This window comes from Nicotiana tabacum, chromosome 16 (assembly GCF_000715075.1).
Source record: "Nicotiana tabacum cultivar K326 chromosome 16, ASM71507v2, whole genome shotgun sequence".
In the NCBI taxonomy this organism is placed as follows: domain Eukaryota; kingdom Viridiplantae; phylum Streptophyta; class Magnoliopsida; order Solanales; family Solanaceae; genus Nicotiana; species Nicotiana tabacum.
In genome coordinates, this window is record NC_134095.1 from 12,205,745 (window position 1) to 12,226,128 (window position 20,384).

At 36.4% G+C, this 20,384-nt stretch overlaps 2 protein-coding genes and 1 non-coding gene across 3 annotated transcripts; 2 read left to right on the forward strand and 1 right to left on the reverse strand.

The window, feature by feature from the left end:
• The first annotated feature begins 1,424 nt into the window (after positions 1-1,424).
• Positions 1,425-7,397, forward strand: LOC107790389 (uncharacterized). Its single transcript, XM_016612311.2, has 8 exons — positions 1,425-1,956; positions 2,424-2,532; positions 2,646-2,738; positions 2,866-3,552; positions 4,387-4,747; positions 5,405-5,486; positions 6,692-6,922; positions 7,040-7,397. Exons 1-7 carry the CDS (start codon positions 1,762-1,764, stop codon positions 6,896-6,898), a joined length of 1,734 nt encoding a protein of 577 aa, XP_016467797.1. The 5' UTR covers positions 1,425-1,761; the 3' UTR covers positions 6,899-6,922; positions 7,040-7,397.
• On the forward strand, positions 4,962-5,068 carry LOC142171313 (U6 spliceosomal RNA). The gene has a single exon (XR_012700885.1). It is a non-coding gene; the product is annotated as a U6 spliceosomal RNA (small nuclear RNA).
• A 537-nt stretch (positions 7,398-7,934) lies between the features above and the next one.
• LOC107790390 (triacylglycerol lipase OBL1-like) lies at positions 7,935-11,245 on the reverse strand. Its single transcript, XM_016612312.2, has 5 exons — positions 10,762-11,245; positions 10,317-10,510; positions 10,170-10,203; positions 8,921-9,534; positions 7,935-8,552 (listed from the first exon to the last, which is right to left on the reverse strand). Exons 1-5 carry the CDS (start codon positions 11,066-11,068, stop codon positions 8,274-8,276), a joined length of 1,428 nt encoding a protein of 475 aa, XP_016467798.1. The 5' UTR covers positions 11,069-11,245; the 3' UTR covers positions 7,935-8,273.
• Between the last annotated feature and the right edge of the window lie 9,139 nt (positions 11,246-20,384).

Genomic DNA, 20,384 nt, shown 5'->3' on the forward strand with positions numbered 1-20,384 from the left:
TCATTAAGTAACAAAAATAGATGAGCAATTAACGAGTTAAGTGGCCGTGGGGTTTGGGGTACTGGAAACTGAAAAAAGGATTTCAATTATTATTATTTGTTAGGGATTAAACTTCATGGCATTTGGGCTTCGTATGATTTCAATTGTTATTATTATATTCTATTGAATGGGCAGTAGTATGCTTAGGTCCGTCATCACGTGGGTAGGCAAGCCTTAGGATATTTGTTAGTTTGAGGCGAAAGGTCGTTCCCTTAGTTAAATTTAACCGGGGAATGCCTCGAAGGATTTGTGTATATTTTTATCCGGGGTATGCCCCGAAGTATTTGTAAATGGAAGCCAAAAGTAGAAACTTGTAGTATTTTATTTTATTTTTATTTTTTTCTTTTATTTAGGTAGGGACGACCTCGAGCCTCTTGTGAGTTTATTTTCCTTTTTCTGTGCTTTCTACCTCAATTGAATATTTTAAAAGCCGACTAGATCAAGTATGCAACCGTACTAGTTACAGGACTTGGGAGTGCCTAACACCTTCTCCCTGAGTGAAATGAACCCCCTTACCCGAATCTTTGGTGCGGACTTAGTTTTGGAGTCTAAAGTGTTTTTAAAGAAAAATCATTTTAAAAACGGTGACCTGGCACACCGAAACAAATGTGAGGTGACGACTCTGAGTTAATCCTTTTGAACACTATCTTTTATCACTTTCAAAATTGAAAAACCTTTTCAAGCTTTACTAAATCCTTTTATTATTTTTAAGAGGGTTAGTGAGTTGTGAAAACAAGGGGTATGACAAAGGTTAATATGATCAATTTCATTATTAATTAATGCTAAAAAGTAAATTACTTAATACGTATGAAAAGAGCCAAAAAATCACTTCAAGTGGACCGATGAGGGTAAGTTTTTACGAGTTAAAATAACATAAAGATGATCTTTTTAGTGTTTTCATAATCTCAACAGTGAGTTAAGCTTGTCATTTGCGTTAAATTTTTTAACTACTCCTTCCGATTCATAATGTGACGTTTTGGCTATTGACACACTTTTTAAGAAAATAATAACTTCTAGAACAAAAAAATATTTTAACTAACTTATCCTTAATTAAAATTTATATATTGTTAACTTAATATGTTGAGATATATAAATTAGGCCAAATCTTGAAAAAATAAAATTAATTTTTACTCGAACATTTATTTTAAATCAAAAACAAAAAGATAAAAAAATCATTTATTATAAATAGGAGAAATACTAATTTACATTTATTATACACAGTGGAATTATAAATGTAATGGATTTCAATTTTTGTTAAATCACTTTCTTACTTCTTAGGGTGAGATTTCCCGGTCAATTTAATACAGTAGTCAAAACGGATTAAAAAACTGAAAGACAGGACAAAGGCAGCGGGCATAGAAAGAAGCGAATCCCACTCTTAATTGTGGGAATCCAAACTTAACATAATCATTAACTCACTATCCTCTCTTCAATTTAAAAAAAAGCTTTTGTCCTTTCTGTGAAGATTCCATTGTTATTACAATTTTACATACATCATCATCTTTGCTAAACTCGTGAGCAACACGCCATTACAATCTATAGCAGTAATAACCATCTTTAATACTACACTTACTATATTACGTTTCCAGTTCCATGTAACTAGTGTAAAGTCTCTCCTCTCTCTCTCTCTCTCTCTTACCTCCACTGACTACATGTTTGCTCCGACGGTGACGGAGATTCTGGTGTAATGACGGAGAAGTGAAGTTGTAAAAGCAATTGACAATGCCGGAGCTAGGGTTTCAGGAGTTTAGATCGGGAATAGGAATTAGAAGTGTTCGTGATGTTAGTCCGGACTCTGTTATTTTCACCGGCGATTCAAACTTCAGTCTTTTCTCCTCTGCTTCCGGCAGCGTTGACCGGTGCTCCTTTGCTTCCGATGCTCACGATCAGGATTCCTCCGTTTCCGATGTTTCTCAAGTACTTCAGCTCCGTTTTCCTCGCATTTCTTTCCTTTTTTTCGTTCTCACAGTTTTTACTATTTGGATTCTCACTATTCACGTGTATTTTCTGCAACTTCTGTTTGATACAATGCGAAGGTGACAACACATTTAAGCTTCAGTAAGCTTAGAACATGCTCTACAGCTATAATATTACTGGAGAAAACTAATAAATCGGATTTAGATCTCATGAACATCATCTTACATTTTTTTATCATGAAAAATATTATGTTTATATATATGCTAATAAAGTTGACATTTTATTTGAGAGAAAATGCTTTTAGGAGAAAAACAATATATTCGGTACTGAAAAAAAATAGAAAAAATTAACAAGCATTGGCTTAGGTTTTTTTTAGTATCGAAATTAGTGGTATAGTGTTACTTAGACTACTTTTTGGAGTTTATTGTCTATTTCGAAGACTCTGAAACATTTTTGATTTGAAACAGCATTTGGCAGGGCATGAATGCCGTGAAGCTTTGGGCAGTAAAGTTACAGATCCAAACAAAGCCATTGTACACAAGAATAGTCACCTTGGCAGAAAAGAAAAAGCGAAAGGTACTATCTTGACGCTTTTTTCCACTCTATCAGCTGGCTTCCTACAAAAGCCTCTTAAGCTAGACTAGATTCTTCAAAATTTCTGTAATAGTGTCACATTCATTGTTTTCCAGTTCAAAAGTTAGAGACGAACAGCGAGGTTGAGACAGAGGATGAAAATCTGTCTTTAGATTCTGCTAGAAACTCTTTTTCTCAAGCTCTTAAAGGTACTACCACTAAAGCCTTTTAAAGTACAAAGCAAATTCACTTCACATTCTGGGTAACCGAATTTAACTTTTTCCTTCTTTTTTTTTGTCCGGGTGGGGCTTTTGATTGCAAAATTTGTGTGAATAGAATGTCAAGATCGGAGGTTTAGGTCGGAATTTCTACTGAAGAAACCAGATAGGCCAAGACCGGCTTCACTAGATCTAAACAATGCTGTGATTAACACCAGCCACTCTTCGTCTCCGCGTTTTGGAGTCATGAAGAGAACCCCTGTTACAACTAGCCGAGCCGGTTCATTTCCAAGTCCTAGAACGCCTAATTATCGCCATTCCAGTGTTGGGGTTCAGAAAGGCTGGAGTTCAGAGCGTGTGCCATTGCATTCGGCAGCTAATCGGAAGCAGCTTAATACTGCATTGCTGCCTTACAATAATGGAAGGACATTACCTTCCAAATGGGAAGATGCAGAGAGGTGGATTTTTAGCCCGGTCTCAGGAGATAGTTCTGTGAGAACTTCATCGCAGCAGTCTCAGAGGCGGCCTAAATCCAAAAGCGGGCCTCTTGGACCTCCTGGTCTAACTTACTATTCAATGTATTCTCCAGCACCACCAGTTTTTAAGGGAGGAAATGGTGGGAATCTGTTAGCCAATTCCCCTTTTTCAACTGGAGTGATGGCAACTGATGGTTTGTCAATTCGATGTGGAGGCAGCTTGGGCAGTGGAAACTTCCATGCACTCACAGAGCCATGCATGGCAAGGTCAGTTAGCATACACGGATGCTCTGAGCTAGTCAGTTTATCGACCTTGCCAATTTCCCAAGGTACTGATTTAGCCTTTCCAGTTAATTGGTTGCTTGCTTAATCTAATCAAGAAGTTTCCCATTGATTTGCATTGCAGAATCATGTGTCTCTTTAAATCAAGTGAAATGTAGCATAATGTTAGACGTTAATACCTGGCAGAGAAAGAGGAAATTTTGCAAGAAGAATACAAATAGAACTCACTGATTAATTGGTTGTAATACTTGATTTCTTCTATGGAAGATGGAAATCCATATTTCCATTACTATTTCCATGTTTTCAAGAGTCAAAGTTGAAAGGAACCCATCCTTTTTGGCTGGAGATAGGCTGAAAGTGTACCTTTTTATGTCAATGGGATGCACTGGCAGAAAAAGTAACCAGAAGGAAAGAAACAAAAGTTGATTTTCTGTTATTTGTTAAATTTATTACTAATCTGATAAATCTTCAAGCTCAACTTAACTTTCTTGATGTAAATCTGTACCAGGAAGCACCTACTCTGATATGTGGTAAAGACTTGTAACACAATCACTCTGGCCATAGGCTTTTGCCTATGAATCCCATAGGAGACAACACAACTATGAACTGTAAAAGATATTGCATAACCAATGGCCATGGATGGTGATTGTTGTTTTGAATGATCTTTTAGTTTTGGACGTGCAATTACTCTATTTGTTACTGGTGTTTATTTTTGCCTATTTTCAGTATGGAGTTTTCCCCTTACATGGGATATATAGACACATTTTTAAGTCCATCTTATCTGCCCTTTTAATCCTCATGACTATGGGTTGTGTAATATGTGAAGAAATGAGGGCTGTGCCTTCCTATTGCATTTAACTGTCTCTAAATCTAATCTATAGATGAGAGTGGAGATGATATTCAAGATGCAGCAAATGGTGTGTCACGAGTTATCTCAAGGAGGGATATGGCCACTCAAATGAGTCCCGAGGCAAGCCCTTCCTCATCTCCAATAAGACAGTCATCCTTCTCCCCTTCAACTCCATCTATTCTACCACTTGTAGAATTCCAGAGTATCCCTTCTTCTAAAGCAGAAATGAGAGATGTTCCCATTGATGAGCGGGTTACAGTGACCAGGTGGTCAAAGAAACAGAAAGCTCGAGTTCTGGGTAGGAGCATTGAAAGTGATGACTGGAAAAGGAAGGCTGTAGAAATCCGGTCTTCAGCTTGGGATGTTTCAGACACATCGAAAAGTATTTCAACGTAAGTGAAGCTATTTTATTTGTTAGCTTGTAAGTAAATTACTTTGAATCCCTGTCAGGGGAAAGTTGTTAGATGGAAGTCTGAGGTGATTGGATGTATTACAAATAGAGTGTACTGTATAGAAAGGGAAAAGCTGATAAATCCTTCGTAAAAGATGCAAACACAAGGGAAGGGAAGGCTATAAAGTTCCTTCTAAAATTTAAGGTTGTATTGTACCAGATCTATTCATCTGGAATCTGATAAAAATGGAATGATATACAGAAGATTATCATGGCCCCTACGCAAGGATGAAGCACAAATTGACAAATGTGAAATGTCTAAACTCCAAGGACTTCCCATGAATTTTATGAATCTTTAAAAGCACATCTGGAAGAAAGATTTATCTGAAAACATCCAGCTGACAATTAGATGCCTTCCTTGTGTTTTGTTCAATAGCATTGTATTTCAAAAGTATTGGTTTACTTTGTACATTGCCTTAGCCATATATCTAATCTCAAGTTGATTTTGCTCCAAAAAAAAAAAATATCAATAAGCTGTACTGTTTGAGAAAGGACAGACCACATTCATGCTCCTTAACATTTCTTTCTCCAAGCATCAAAGTGCATTTGTTTTTCAATTCATGCTATTAATTTTCTCTATCCTCTTCTGAAATATCAGGATTAACAGGGAAGAAGCAAGAATCACTGCATGGGAGAACTTGCAAAAGGCAAAAGCAGAGGCAGCAATGAGGAAATTAGAGGTCGGTCTTTCATACATACCTCCTTCATGAACTTTTTAGTTTCTATAGTTTCTTTCTGTTGCCCATAAACTCATTTGAATCATCAATTATATGGATTCAATTGGGTGTATTGTGCATGAATGCAAACATATCTACTTTTTGTTTTTGTTAGTCCAGAACCTAGAGGTAGCAAAACTTGAATATGGACAGAATGGGTATACTATAAAGTGTGATAAATAAGCAACACTCATATGTCTACATAAGGTGTATGTAATAGCATGCTATTTTATCAACTAATGAAAAGCGACTTTATCAACTATGACTTCTATTCTACCTATTTCACGGTCTAGGTTAGTAGTTTCCTGTATTGGAAAAGACAGCTAATGTTGAAGTGGTAACCATTCAGCAACTTCCACCAGTACTTTGTGAGATTTCGGTTTATCTCGAATGTCAAATATCCTTTGTCGAGATGTCTGGACTCTGGCCTAGAGAACAAGGCTTGTATAGTTAAGAAAGGTTTTTGTTGTTGATACAGGGGAATAGGATGTAGGGTCTTTCAAGTGTTACATAAGTTTATTGTTCGACGTTCTTCCTTCACTAAACTTTTGTTATTCTAGATTAAACTACAACTTGAAAGATCAGCAGTGGATTCCCAAATTGATACTATAATTTTGTTAGGTATCTTTCATTTGCTAATACAATGGTTGACCTCAGTGATATTTATAAGATTCTGAAGGGGATGAGAAAAGAGATATCTCATTAATTTTGTATATTATATTGGCCTAATCGTATAGAAAAGAAATATGACATGTTTCTAGGCATTATCTTCTGCTAGCGTGCATGCATGATTTCTTTAGGTCAGGTCCTGGATCTTTCCAAAAAAGGAACCTCCTAACTGCTGGGTGATTTCTTCTCTCCCCTGTCTACATCATAAGCTTAAATTGTCTATGAAGGAAAATAGGTGGAATGAATAGTTCCCTTATCTTGTACTTCTTTGGAATTTTGAATTGGATTGTTACATTATCATCAAGATATGTGTTCTCCAATTATTGAATGCTACTATCTGTTTGTTGTTTTCTTAATCCATGTCATAAGGGGAAAAGATTTAATTGTTCATATTTCACAATTCTATAGAGGACAGAAGAATGAATAGAACTTGCATTTGCACCAATAGTGTTTCCTGTTTGCAGTTGAAGACACATGCTAACTTTACAAGTATAATGCAGATGAAACTTGAGAAAAAGAGATCGTCATCCATGGATAAAATTTTGAACAAATTTAGATCGGCACAGAGAAAAGCCCAAGAAATGAGAAGCTCAATGTTAGCCAACCAATCACATGAAGTAGCAAGATCCTCCAGCAAGGCCTTATCTTTCCGTAGGACTCGCCAAATAGGATCTCTGAGTGGCTGTTTTACATGCCATGCGTTTTGATGTTACAACAAGCCTCTATATCAGGTATTCTCTTACCTTTACACCGAGGAGTATAATATTTCAGATTTCCTTGCACAGATTAAATCTGGTATTAAAAGATTAGATCCTTCTTTCCTGATGTACTTTTCGGCATTTTGGTAGTGAATGGGTCAGATCATGTATAATCTTGTAATAAGCGGCAGTGATCTGGAAATGGAATTTGTAAAGACGTGGCTTGTGGAAACCAATGCTGTAGGGTGGTTGAATCTTTTAGTTCCCTTTGACAATGATATCTGCCTACCGAATGATTTAAACAGTCAAGAGGCATGAACAGAATGAAGGTTTACATTGTCCATGGAATAGTCGTAGTGTACATTAATGCAACTCGAAGTTTTCTTTCTACTTCGAGCTCCTCCATCTTCAACGAAATTCTCGTTGCTCTGTAAGATTCTAAAAACATTTTCTTTGATTCGATCTGTATGTAATGAATTTACCAATAATCCATGATTTTATTTTAAAATTTTTTGCTTTGTGCATTTGGCACCCGAATGACAATTAGTTACTTTATAATGCAAATAACAAGCTTAAGAGTTGGAAAAGTAAAGTCCTTAATCTAGATGGTAGAACCACTCTTGCAAATCTAGCCTTACTTCAATTCCTAACCACGTTATGCAAAGTAATGTTATTCCTACTTATATCACCAAAGAACTTGATGGAACTCAAAGAAACTCTACATGGGTTTCTGTCGAGGAGGACTGGAATAATGTTACTATTTCAAAAGCTTGTGTGGCCATTTGCAACATGAAACAGAAATCGAACTGCTTACATGGTCTTAAGTGGGCAGTGGGAAGGTTAAGCATATTAACTTTCAATTAACTAAAATATGTGTTTTGGTGCTTTATATAGAAAATATATTATATTTAAACTATTTATTGTCATGGCCCTAATTTTTCTCGGTAGAATGTTGTAATGGCACCTAGTCTCTACGACTAGATAAGCCTAACATTTGATAACAACTGAATAGAAATAATTAACAAAATACTAAAACAAGGCTGAATAACTGATATAAGTAGAGGTAGATATTAACTTATGGCATGATAATTGAATCAAAAATCTGAAACCTCTAAGGAGCAGCATCTACGGACTTGATACATGAGTTAAGTTATATGTCAGATTGACTTGATTTTACTACTAGGCCTCAGACCTCAGTCCCAAACAAGTTGGGTATGAATGCTTACTGACCATGTTACATTATATAAATTCATCTCAAGCCAATGTTATATAAGATATAAATAGCAATAATAATAAAATAAAAAATATTCAAGTTGTTTGACTTGATTAACAACGGCTTGGAATATTTTTTTTCCTACTTTAAAATGACTCTGAATCTTGAAAATCAATCGTATTTAGCACCTTCTTGATGAGCTGATTGTGGATTATGAAGAACTGATCCCAATCGGGTTAGATTAACATAATCTATAGTAGTATGAGCTGATAATCCTGGAATCACCAAACCTACCATCCTAAACATTGTCTGGAACCAGTCCTCTCTGTATTCCCTGCCTTTTCTCCAAGGGAGTATGAACCCCCTAATAACCTCATATGCTGCAATTAGCACCATTGGAAAAAACCATAGCAGTGAGAAGTAGTTCTTGTTTGGTTCTTCCTCCACCACCTGCATTACAACAAAAATATTGAGCTGTTGCCATGCATACACAAGGTAAATAATTAGTCAGACTTTTGAAAATCATGCAAAGACATTGTCTTTTAGGGCAATGAAGTGTGAACCAAACAACGGGTGTGACGTAGTGGTCAATGAAGTGGAATGAAAGTCAATGGAGACCAATGCTCAAATTTCAATAAAGACTAGATAAATTAGGCAATTTCTTTCCATCCGACTAAGTCTTGGGGAGCAGTATTAGTTGGTACTTTTGCTGGTGGGAGGTAGCAAGTACTGGGTGGAACAATTGAGGTGCGTGCAAACTTACCCAGACACCCGTTGTAAAAAAAAAAAGTGTGACCCAAATGTATGAGAAACTTTACCTTGCCCTGGTAGAGGCTGTTGTAATACACACATGATCCAAAATGCTTGAAGAATAGGGCTGTGTCATCAAATGGCAACCTAGGAACCATATCATTGGAATAAACATGCCTATAATACTTGACATTGTACTTATTGAACTTGTCCTTCATAAAGTTCCCAAATTGTACATCTCCAATCCTAGGTTGTCCGAATGTGTACACTCCTTCCAATTTATCCAATAACCATTCCTCTTCATGTAAACTCAATATGGCTGCAAATAAAATTGCTAATGCGCCTCCTAAACTATGTCCTGTCAATATAAACTTTGCCTTCTCATTTTTACTCAGTATCCTTTTCAGTTCTTTTCTGATTTCATAATATGCAAATAGTTTTTGGTCTGGGCTTTCATCTATTTCCTTGGGCCAGCCTGTGTTCTTTTGTAAGCCCAATGCTTTCATGAACCCAGCATGTAGTTTACCCACACCTTCAAGCTCGTACCAAGAAAGGTCCACATCCGTGATCCAGTCATCTGCATCATATGGGATTGTCCCTCTAAATGCGACCACAACTAGATTTGAATCTTCAATTTTGTCTTGGAACATAATGGCTTGTGTGGAGTAATTTTCTTGGTAAGCTGTAAATAGAAAGGAAATGGAATGATTTCGTCAAGTAACCAAACAATAATGCGAATTAGTCGGGGTGCAAATGCAAATAATACGCATAAAACCAGAAGGTTTTGAAAATAACCATCTCACTCGTGAGTCGTGAGAATATTTGAAGGTTAACTTTTGACATCTATTATAGTAAAAGGACTAAAAATAATAGATGGAAAAATAATATTGTATAATACCCGAAAAACGTATATTTTTTTGGTATATATACATTTTTGTATGTTATATACAATAAATATACAAATTTTATAAACTTTTGCAGCTACCCGATGTAAATAATTTCGATTGCGCCCTAAAAGTGATCTTTGCCAATGGATAACATGTGGCCAATCAAATACTAGTGCTTCCGAAAAGAGTCAAAATTTAATTTGCTTCATATTTATGAGAGAACATATAAAAAAGATTGTAGTTCAGAAGGCAAGATCTGCTGGCTCCTTGTAAATCTTCATAATATCTTTAGTAAGTTTTTTTCAATAGAAAATTTGATACTAGTATTTTGTCACGGACTAGAGAACAAAATATAACATTCAAATTGGAACACAATAAGAATAAAAAGATCTTAGTAACATCTGGTTAAAAGAGACGGAACTGAACTTACCATTCCAAAAGTTGTACAATTTTATGAAATCCATCTGCAGAAGAAAATAAAACATAAATATTCTACATTAGTCTATCGAAATTATGAATACTCTAAAAGTTGAGTAGTAAATTGTTTAAAGGCTGATTCTGCTATAAATAATAATACCTTCCAATTTTCTGTGATTACTTTCTTACTGAAGGCTTCATTTTCATAAGACAATTTAGCAGCCATAACTGATAGTGATGGAACATATCGGTTGTCCTCCATCTTTATGTTCTTGTCTAAGTTTAACCTCCAATCAATTTTTCCGATTATCGACGTGAACTTCTTCGATTTCATGTCTGGCTTCTCCGTTTTTCCTGTAATATCTCACAGTAATTTAAGACAACCTTTTCCTATATCGAGTACACAGTTTTTTGTAGCAAACCAAAGAGCAGTTACATATTTTCCAACCATAGAATCAAAACGCATAATTATCTCTTCCATGAATGAAGTATTAATTTACTGTGATATATATATTCAAGATATGATCGACCAAGAGCTTACAAATTTAAACAGATCAAATAGTGAATGAAAGATTAAAATTTAGAAGAAAAATCGTAAATGGAACCTTGAATTATGTTGAAGAAAAGCTGGAGAAGACCACCATTGCAAGAAGGATAGTTAGACCAGAGCTCAATTTTAGAACCAAAACTGTTCATTGGCTTTCTGAAACAAAGTAAAAATTTCTGCACAGCGACAGATGCAAAAATAATCCAACGACGGCGAAAACCTTTGATCCTGTCTGTGCCTGGAGCATCAAAAAAGTCCCTTTTCTCTAATTCACATGAACAGAATATACGAAAAAAATCACAAAAACTAGCTTCTTCTGGTTTCAACTCTATATAATCTTTACAGAATTCTTTGTTGCAAGCCATTGATATATGGATAGTTTCGGATGATATTTGTTCACAAAGTCAGAAGTCTGTATTCATATAGTAAGCTAAGGTCACACTGAACATGACATATTTATTTGTTGATAAACACGGCTTACCGAGATGCTCAATTATTAAGCTAATGATGATTCAATAAGTGATCATATTTTACTTATTAACAAGTAAAAAAAAAAAGTATCCATATGTTAATTTAATAATGAAAAATAAGATTATGTGAGTTGTCAAATATTTTATGTCATAAGCATATCTCAAGTACCCCGCTTTCCTTGTTCTTGGTCAGTTGGTTATTTTTTAAGTGTGTTCGGATCATTTTTAGGAAAATACTTTTCCTGAAAAGTCATTATTTTTAAAATGTTTTCAAAAAAATAGTATTTAGAATTTAAAATTATATTTGGATATTCACTTTACTTGAAAAAGTGTTGTAGGTTTGTGAGTGGGAAAAAAAAAATTCTGAAAATTTTAGAAAAGGTGTTTTGAAAAATTCATTTTCGAAAAATTTCAAAAAACTTACATAAAATTTCATGGGCAAATACATTTTTGAAGAAATATTTTTATGGACAATTAAATTTTAACTTCATGTTACTTCCTCCAACTAACTCTTAAACATTATAATTAATCTACAGTACTCAAAATTTGTTATTAAAACAATATCGATTTACTTTAATCTTAGATATATACTACTATATTTTTCAGAAAATATTTTTCACTCACCAATTAAATGGTAACAAATTTTCAAGAAAATACTTTCTATAAAGAATTACTTGTATAATGTTAAATGCACTTTAAGTAGCTTTGCGTATGATTGAAGTTTGATTAACCATATCTAGATCTCACATGGCACGAACTAGAGCCATTCATCTCCACAATCTTGTTTAGGAGTATTATTTGGATCTCTGTAGCAGAAAGATTTGGTAGAAAAAGACAAAAGAAGGCACATTATTGTAAACCAGCCTGTCTGTTACACTTTAATTTCGTTCTTTGACTATTCTTTTGCCATCTATTCCACGTGGTTTGATTCCATTGATTTTGTTCATATTCTTTTTCTTTGCATGAATCTCATTTATTTTAAAAAATTAAATATTTGATATGTATCTCGTGTTTGATTAATATTCATTTGTTTTTCGCTCGGCCACATTTTCGGAATTTCAAGATAGAATGTAAGGGTCCACCAAATTCTATGGAGAATCAAGTTCTCTATCAGGTTCAACAGAACACACAGTAAATAAATGACAAGAGAAATTTTATGTGGAAAATTTCCAGTTCAACGGGATTAAAAACCACGACCTATCCTTGTAGAATTTTAACTTTACTACTGAGCAAATTTTAGATTACAACCTATGTAACCTAGGAATTAACCTCTTAATTCCTCACTAACTTGTAATAACCTATTACAAGCCACTTTGTAATAACTCTATTACAAAGACTTTACAACTCAATTAACTCTAGCCTAGACTCAAACACAAGGGTTTAAGATTTATAAAGGGTTTCCTACATAATACTTCTAAACAAGCTAAATAGGAATTACACTTGAAGAACTATTACAAAGTAACAACTCAACTAAGGACATACAATAACTTGATATGGGAACTGGTCCGTAATCGTGTTGTTATTTGTTCTTGATGCACTTGAGAATTGCTTGCTGGATGATCAATCACGTGAAAGATCTTGAGTAAATTCTCTAAGTGTTCAAGTGATTGTTTTACCTTCCTTGATGTTAATAATACATGTGTGACATCACTTACGATGATGTAAGCAAGGTAGGTAAAAAGGTCTTTTCCATAAAGTTGACTGCTGCACTGTTCATGTACTGTAGCGTGTGCAGGCAGCAACTTTTCCAGCTGGAGGGTTGACTTCGTATAGTTACCTCGGGAGCTGGTTGTGACTTGTTCCCTCTGTTGTTCCTTTGACTCTAGCGAGTTGAACTGTGTCCCACCTGGAGACATATTGATCTTTTAAGGTCCTGAAGAAGTGTATCTGGTTCTTTACAATAAGCTTGTTAATCATCAAAACGTAATAGGGATACACATATAACCTATCAATCTCTTCCTTTTTGATGATGACAAACTTATAATTCAAGTTTCCCCTAAGAACCAACATTTTCTGTATTCTCCCTGAATCTGTTCCCCATCTCGTTCCCCCTGCCTTGAATTATTTTTTCCCCTTTTAGCATCATAAAAAGATTAGATCATTTTGTAAACAATAAAGAAGTCTAGCTTTAAGTTAACTCATGCCACTTATGTGCACACAATCATGACAAAAAATAGAGCAGAAAAGCAAGGTATAAACAACAAAAAAGGAAAAGTTTGCATTAACATAATTTGGATTTTTCAGCAGGAGCAGAGTTAATGTTAGGACCACCATCCACAATTTTGAACAAGAAGAAAAACACCGCAAACATTATCATAAAAATTGATACTTAGGGACTTGACCACAAACTAGATCATAGACTTGACACTAATGGGTCACTAATTAGGGAGCACTAGAAGTAGAAGGCTTGGAGGCAAAGGCAATGGTTTGGAGGACTAAATCCATTCGAGCAATCGCTGATATTTGCTCGTTGAGTAGTCTCGCTTTTAGGTCCTCCACTTGTTTCCTGAGCTCAGCATTCTCTTTTGTCAGACGAGCAACCTCTTCACTTTAAGAGCTACTGGAACCAGATGCCTCTTGCAGCTGAATTAACTGAGTCTCAAAGATAGCATTCCTTGATTTCAATTGCCTTATCTCAATAGTAGCACTTTTTTGAGTATTGATCAACTGAGATATGGTAAAAGTGCTTCCAACTCCTCCAACTTTCTCAATACACTCACATTCTTCAAGAGTAGCTTTGGAGAAGTTTGCTTCTTGGTGCCCAGTTTAGCTGGTCCTAGAGGAACCTTGAAGTGCTCAAATACCTTGGTGAGAAGAAACCCATACGGCAGCCCATGATTACCATCTTTAAAGTCTTCCACTATATTCATGTGTTGTATCATTATCCCGGCAGATTGATGGTAGTGAAGTTGTCCAGTGCTTCCATGAGGAACAAGTCTGCACGAGAGGTGATAGATCTTCTCTCAGCTCGAGGCATCAATACTTTGTTCACCATCTCAAATAGCAGATGATATACATGAATGAGTGCCTTCTTCTGAATCCGTTCCCCCTGCTGAACTACTGTGTCCTTCAAGATTGCATTTTCGAAATTTTGAGAACAGGTTCCCCGAACATTTGACAGCTCTTCAGCAGGCACACCAAGAATAGACCCCAACAAAGCAGAGTCCATTACCATATCAACTCCATTCACCAACACACATATGTGATCATCCTCAACCTTGAATAAGTCGGCATAGAAACTTTGAACCTCCTCCTCATACACCTTTAGAGCATCATCTGTGAACAAATGTGTCCATTGTTGAAACTCATAGATCTCAACCAACTGTCTCATACCAGCCTCCTCCAAGATACCAGGGGCAAATGTGCGGCCCCATAGCACCTTTTGGCTCCTCAATCTCGCTTTCCCGGCACTCCTTGGTTCACCAACTCTGGCCCTCTTTGAGGAACCGGGTTCTTCATCGATATCAACTCTTTTTTTGGCAGACTTTGTGAGCACGTGATTTTTGTTTTTACGCGACAATCGCTCCAAAAGAAATAAAAATAATAACAAATGGTCCCGCTGTACAACTTTGGATTTTACATGGCACTTTGTTAATTGTTTATGATTTTTGCCCATTTTTATTTTTTATTAAAACAAAATACAAAAATGTATGTGTCATGCGTAGTTGGAACCGTAATCCGGTTATTGAAAAGAAAAATCATAAATAGGCATCTTTGTCCGTGATTTTTTTGTTTTGTTTGATTTTACCTGCTTTAAATATTTTAATATACGTGTGCAAATAATTGTGTTAACTGTTTATTTAATTTTAATTTGATTTACCTAGGTTTTGTTTTTAAATAATAAAATAATAATAATAATAATAATAAAAAAATATATAAGAGATAAGTGCAGAATTAGTTTGAAAGTCAGTTTGGGCTGATTTTCGTTTTTAATTCAAAGCCCAAACAACCCAGCCCAAACAACCTGTGCTTGCCCCGGTCCGGACCAGCCTACTTCAAAAACGTCCAAACGACGTCGTAGTGGTTGAGTCTGATCTGAGCCATTGATCTCTGAATGATTAACGGCCAAGATCTCACACCCCGTACCCACTAACAGACCCGACCCGTCTCACCCGGACCGACCCCAACCCTTCACCCTTGAAACGGCACCGTTTCCCGTTAGTTGAAGGATCCTGGCCCTTCATCGTTTCTCATCCAACGTCCAGGATCCATCTATCCACTAACTATATAAACCTACAACCCTTCACCCCGCGCCCTGATCCAAACCCCCCCTGCCTTAGGTCGTCTTCACCAGACCTCAGACCTTCAAACCCTAGCCGCCCCTGTATACTTTCACCATGAAAGCCGGTGGCATGGACGCCGGTGACCCCATCCTTAACACCATAGAACCCCCTTGCCACCCTGAACATGGATCTGTTAACCACTTAGCTCGAATCCCCTCCCACCTTCTCGAATCTTCATTTGAAGATTCGAGTCGGAACCTAACTTACACCGATTAACCCCAGTTTCATACCAGATAGTCCCCGGACCCCCCTCGTGACCAAACCATGCTTGGTTTGGTCCGAATCTGACCAGGGAAACACAAATCCCAGATCTGATGTTTTGAACCCTAGGGTCCTCGTGTCTGTCCCTTGCCTATTCCGTGCCTGTTCCGTGCCTGTCCTCGTGCCTGTTCCGTGCCTGTTTTAAACCAAGAGATTAGGGTTAACCTCGTGTCTGTCCCGTGCCTGTTTAAACCAAGAGATTAGGTTTAAACCTCGTGCCTGTTCCGTACCTGTTTAAGCCACAGAGATTAAGGTCTAATGGACCTTAATCGAAGTGTTTTTCATCTAAGAAACACTTCGATTAAAGTCCGTTCAGCCTTAAGAAAGGCCTGTTTGAATCCAACCTGAGGCTCTTTGATTTTTCAGGATTTAAAGTGAGTTTTGTTTTGTTTTCTTTTCCTTATTCCATGTGCTGATTAAAGGTCTGTTCATGTTTTGTTGAAATTTGTGTCTTTGAATTTTTTATCAACTGTTGATTGTCCACTTTGCCTGTACCCCTTTGTTTGATCGAATGTTTCCTCATTCACTGATAATGTGTGTGTATGTGAACTGCCTAATTGACTGAATCAAAGTTGTTTGAGTAATCAATCCCCAAGTTAACCTCTGTATTGACATGTGCAATCTGACCCTTTGTTGATACTGTTCGATTCTAATCCTTGGCTTTGATTGTGTATGTTGTAACTGGTATAGTCGATTCGATACATGTCGTCAAAAAGTTTTTAGCTGTTTGAATGGTAACAACTCGATTTGTTTTGCTGAACATTGTTTGAATTAAGAATCAACTATAGCTACTTACCTTTGATGTATTTGAATCAGAAATGTAAAGGGATTGGTTTAAAATAATTGCAATCTGAATTGATAGCATGTACACTTGTGCACAACATGTGCATAAAGGCCCTTTTTGAATTAAAATAGTTTGACAGCATGTGCTGTCAGAACACACCCCTACTGTCCATACCCTGCTTTAGTTTAAGAAGTATTAAACCTCGCTTAAAAGAGTAAGACTGCCAGGGAATATCATGGGGGGGTTTGTTTATACTTAAATAGCTAAGTGGAAACTGAAAAGGGACGAGCACATGGGAGGTATGATTGATTGTCTAACAGGCTGTTAAAGGGTGGAATTTAGGCTATAAAAGGGGGGACATCAAAAGAAAAAGAGGAGAGGGGCAGGAGAATATAGAGAACACAGATAGAACAGATAGATCAAATAAGAGGGGGGAGCTGAAGATATACACATATAAACATAGATACACACACACAGACAGAGAAAAAAGAGAGAATACATACAGAAAACTTAGTTTGGAGATTGAGAGTTGAAGTTCTGAAAGACAGAAAACTGGAAAAGAATTTTGTTTGATAACACAGACAGACAAAACTAGAAATTGCATTCTTCTCTGCTATCCTGATTTCACTGGTCTTGACCTGTTGGTTCAATCCTGATTTCTTCTAAATCCAATTGAGTCCGCTGGTTGTCTGTTGGTTTATTTTGGAATTTGGTCTAGTTAGGTTCTTGATTCTACTTGCTTCGCTTGTTGTTGCTGCTGCTATTCTGCTTTCTGCTGCTGCTGACCCTTCTGCTTCACTTCTTCTTTGCATTTCAGTATTCAGGTACACATTTCGAGTCTCATTTTGGTGTTAACTGTAACAGTTCGAAAGCATGAAATGAAAGGAGTTTGAAGAAATTTAAATGTCTGTTTGTAATGCTCATGGTATATTGACTTCTTTTGTATAAATTGATTAGTGCGTAATTCAGTAGTGAAAGATTAGTTAGTTAAATACTTAACCAAGTTTTAGCCTCTTGCATCTTAGTTTATAGTTGTTTGTTAATACGAGATGTAATGGTATAATACGTAGAATGTATGGATAATTGACATAGAATTTTCGACCGGATTCCTGTTTAACTATAATGACATGCATAGGATAGAATATTTCCACCTTACACAATGATGTTCTGTTTTATTTTAGTTTTTTTTTATCAGGACCCGCTAGGCAATATATAGGAGCACGTTCGAATCCCCATTAGTAATAATGCCTAGTGTTTAATTCCCTTAATCTAGCCTAAATAAGTCTAGTTAAGTTCAATTCAAGAAATGTTTGGATACAAGTATAGTATTTGGTCAATCTCGCATGTTTCACAAGGTATGACACCTCTTCACTTTGTAAATAATTAGTCAGAAATTGATAAGAATCCGGGTTAGGCCAAAGCATATAATTAAATTAGCATGTACCTTTTTCTTCCAGTTGTAGAGACAAATGCGTTAGAAATGTAGCCACTGTAGGATATCCTTTCTAAAATAGAGACGAGCCTCGCCAAATAAAAATGCGAAGTTGCAGGGCCCTCAATAAATAACCATAATGAATATTTAGAATTCAGGATAGGCCGTTTAGTGAATTTCATGGCCTTCTACAAAAATAATAACGCGCTAGGCTTCCTTAGGCGCGGCTTAATTAAATTACATTCTTAAACTCGGGTGCACATTGATGTGACCCGAATCCAAATCTCAACGGAGTCGAAATGGTCAACAACTACGGGCGCATTGATTGCAATGTGGTTCGAGATGCATTTCCACGACATTGCAATTCTTTAAAAATAATGATAATAATAAAAGCGGTTTAAACTTAGTAAACGCACATAAGTCGTAACATGTATTTAAATCAGATATTTAGCCATTATAACAATTTAAGCGACTGTACTAGAACCACGGGATTCGAGGGTGCCTAACACCTTCCCTCGGGTCAACAGAATTCCTTACTTAGAATTTCTGGTTCGCAGACTTCATTTGGAAAAGTCGAAAATTTCCTCGATTTGGGATTCAAGATAAACCGGTGACTTGGGACACCAAAAGCCAAACCTTTCCCAAGTGGCGACTCTGAATTAAATAAATAATCCCATTTCGAATATTGTCACTTAAATTGGAAAAACTCCCTCGCGCATTTAACCCTTTGGGGGCGGGCGCGCAAAAAGGAGGTGTGACAGCTCTGGCGACTCTGCTGGGGACAAGCTCCCAGAACCACTGGTTCAGGGTTCAAGAATTCGAGCTTAGAATAATTGTTATATTTGGCTTTATTATCTGATCTTTATTACATGTTTTTGCATAACGTGCTAAATGTTGTCTTTTACCGCTTTTATAATTATCTGAACTATATATAAACTGTGCCGAAACCCTTCTCTTCTTACCTCCGGGGAGAAGCTCGCTGGTCGAGACTCCCTATTCTATTAGTGTCAATACCTGAAATAAGAAAGAGGCTGGACAAGTTACAAAGCCGGACGATCTCACGGGTCCCCGGTACGTAGCCCCCTCCTCGACTCGAGTTGTCCGCTCGGGTACACAGTCTAGAACAAATACCCAGGTTGTGAACCTAGTATAACGAAACTTCATGCCGGATCCCTAGTAGGAACGCTTATTTGCATCATGTTGCATTTGACTTAGGGGACTCAACACAGGGGTTGGGTCCGTCTAGGACTAGCAACCTGAAATGAAAAGACCATCCTGCTGCATCCTATTTGTTTTGCGCATTTATTTGCTTCAGTTCCGCATGCCGACCGGTTTCTAAAAATAAAAGGAAAAATAGCAGCGTAGGGAGATATTTACTTCTTTTGGAAAAACCAATGTCCCAGTAGTGTCGAAACCTCGCCGGAATTTCTTCTAAAAAATATATATATATAAAAAAAAAATTGTCTTCTAGTTTGATTTTTTTATAAAAATTGTCTGTTTATCACTTTCAAAATAAAAAAAAAGAAGGTATTTATTTAAAAGTAAATAAAAAAAACGGAAAATTCATAATTCAAAAAAAAAAATATTGTTTCTTTCGTAGTACCCCTTTTATAAATTCAGACTAATAGTCCAAATATTTCCTAAAAAAAAATATTTTTCTTTAGTCTTTATCTCTTTTCAAAAGAAAAAAATATAATAAAAAATATATATTCTTGTTTTCTAGGTTGATTTGATTTTCTCTATTCACGATATCCCGAACTACGCCGGTTTGATTCTCACCGGATGTGAGATATTTAGGCAACCCTCGTCGGGTTCAACCCCACCTTTTGCTAAAATAGCCAAAATAAATAAAAAAAATTAAAACGTGTCAAATTTTAAATTTTGCCATAAATAAGTTGGGTGGTGTCCAACCTTCCCTTTTGCTAAACATAGCCAAAAATATATGTCAAATTTTAAATCTGTCATAAATAAGTCAGGTGATGTTGTTTTGTCATAAATAGCCGAATGTTCCCGAAAGGGACGCCGGAAGGCTGACTTTGCATAAACAGCCACCTTTGGGTCATTTTTTAAGGTTTGGTCCAGTTGACCCACACAGCCTTAAAATCTTCGTCACCGAGGCGTTGAAAGGCCGTGTTGGCAATATTGAGTTTTCTAATTTGAAAACGATAAAAAGAGTCATAAATAAGTCAGGTGATGCTGTTTTGTCATAAATAGTCGAATGTTCCCGAAAGGGACGCCGGAAGGTTGACTTTGCATAAACAGCCACCTTTGGGTCTTGTTTAGTATTTTTTGTCCAGTAGACCCACACAGCCTTAAAAACCTTCGCCCCGAGGCGCTGAAGGGCCGTGTTTGCAACACCAGGTTTTTATTGTAATTTGAAAAAAAAAACAAAGAGTCAGCGGTCGGGTGAATACTGTTTGAATTTTGTCATAATAAGCCGAGCCAGCTTCG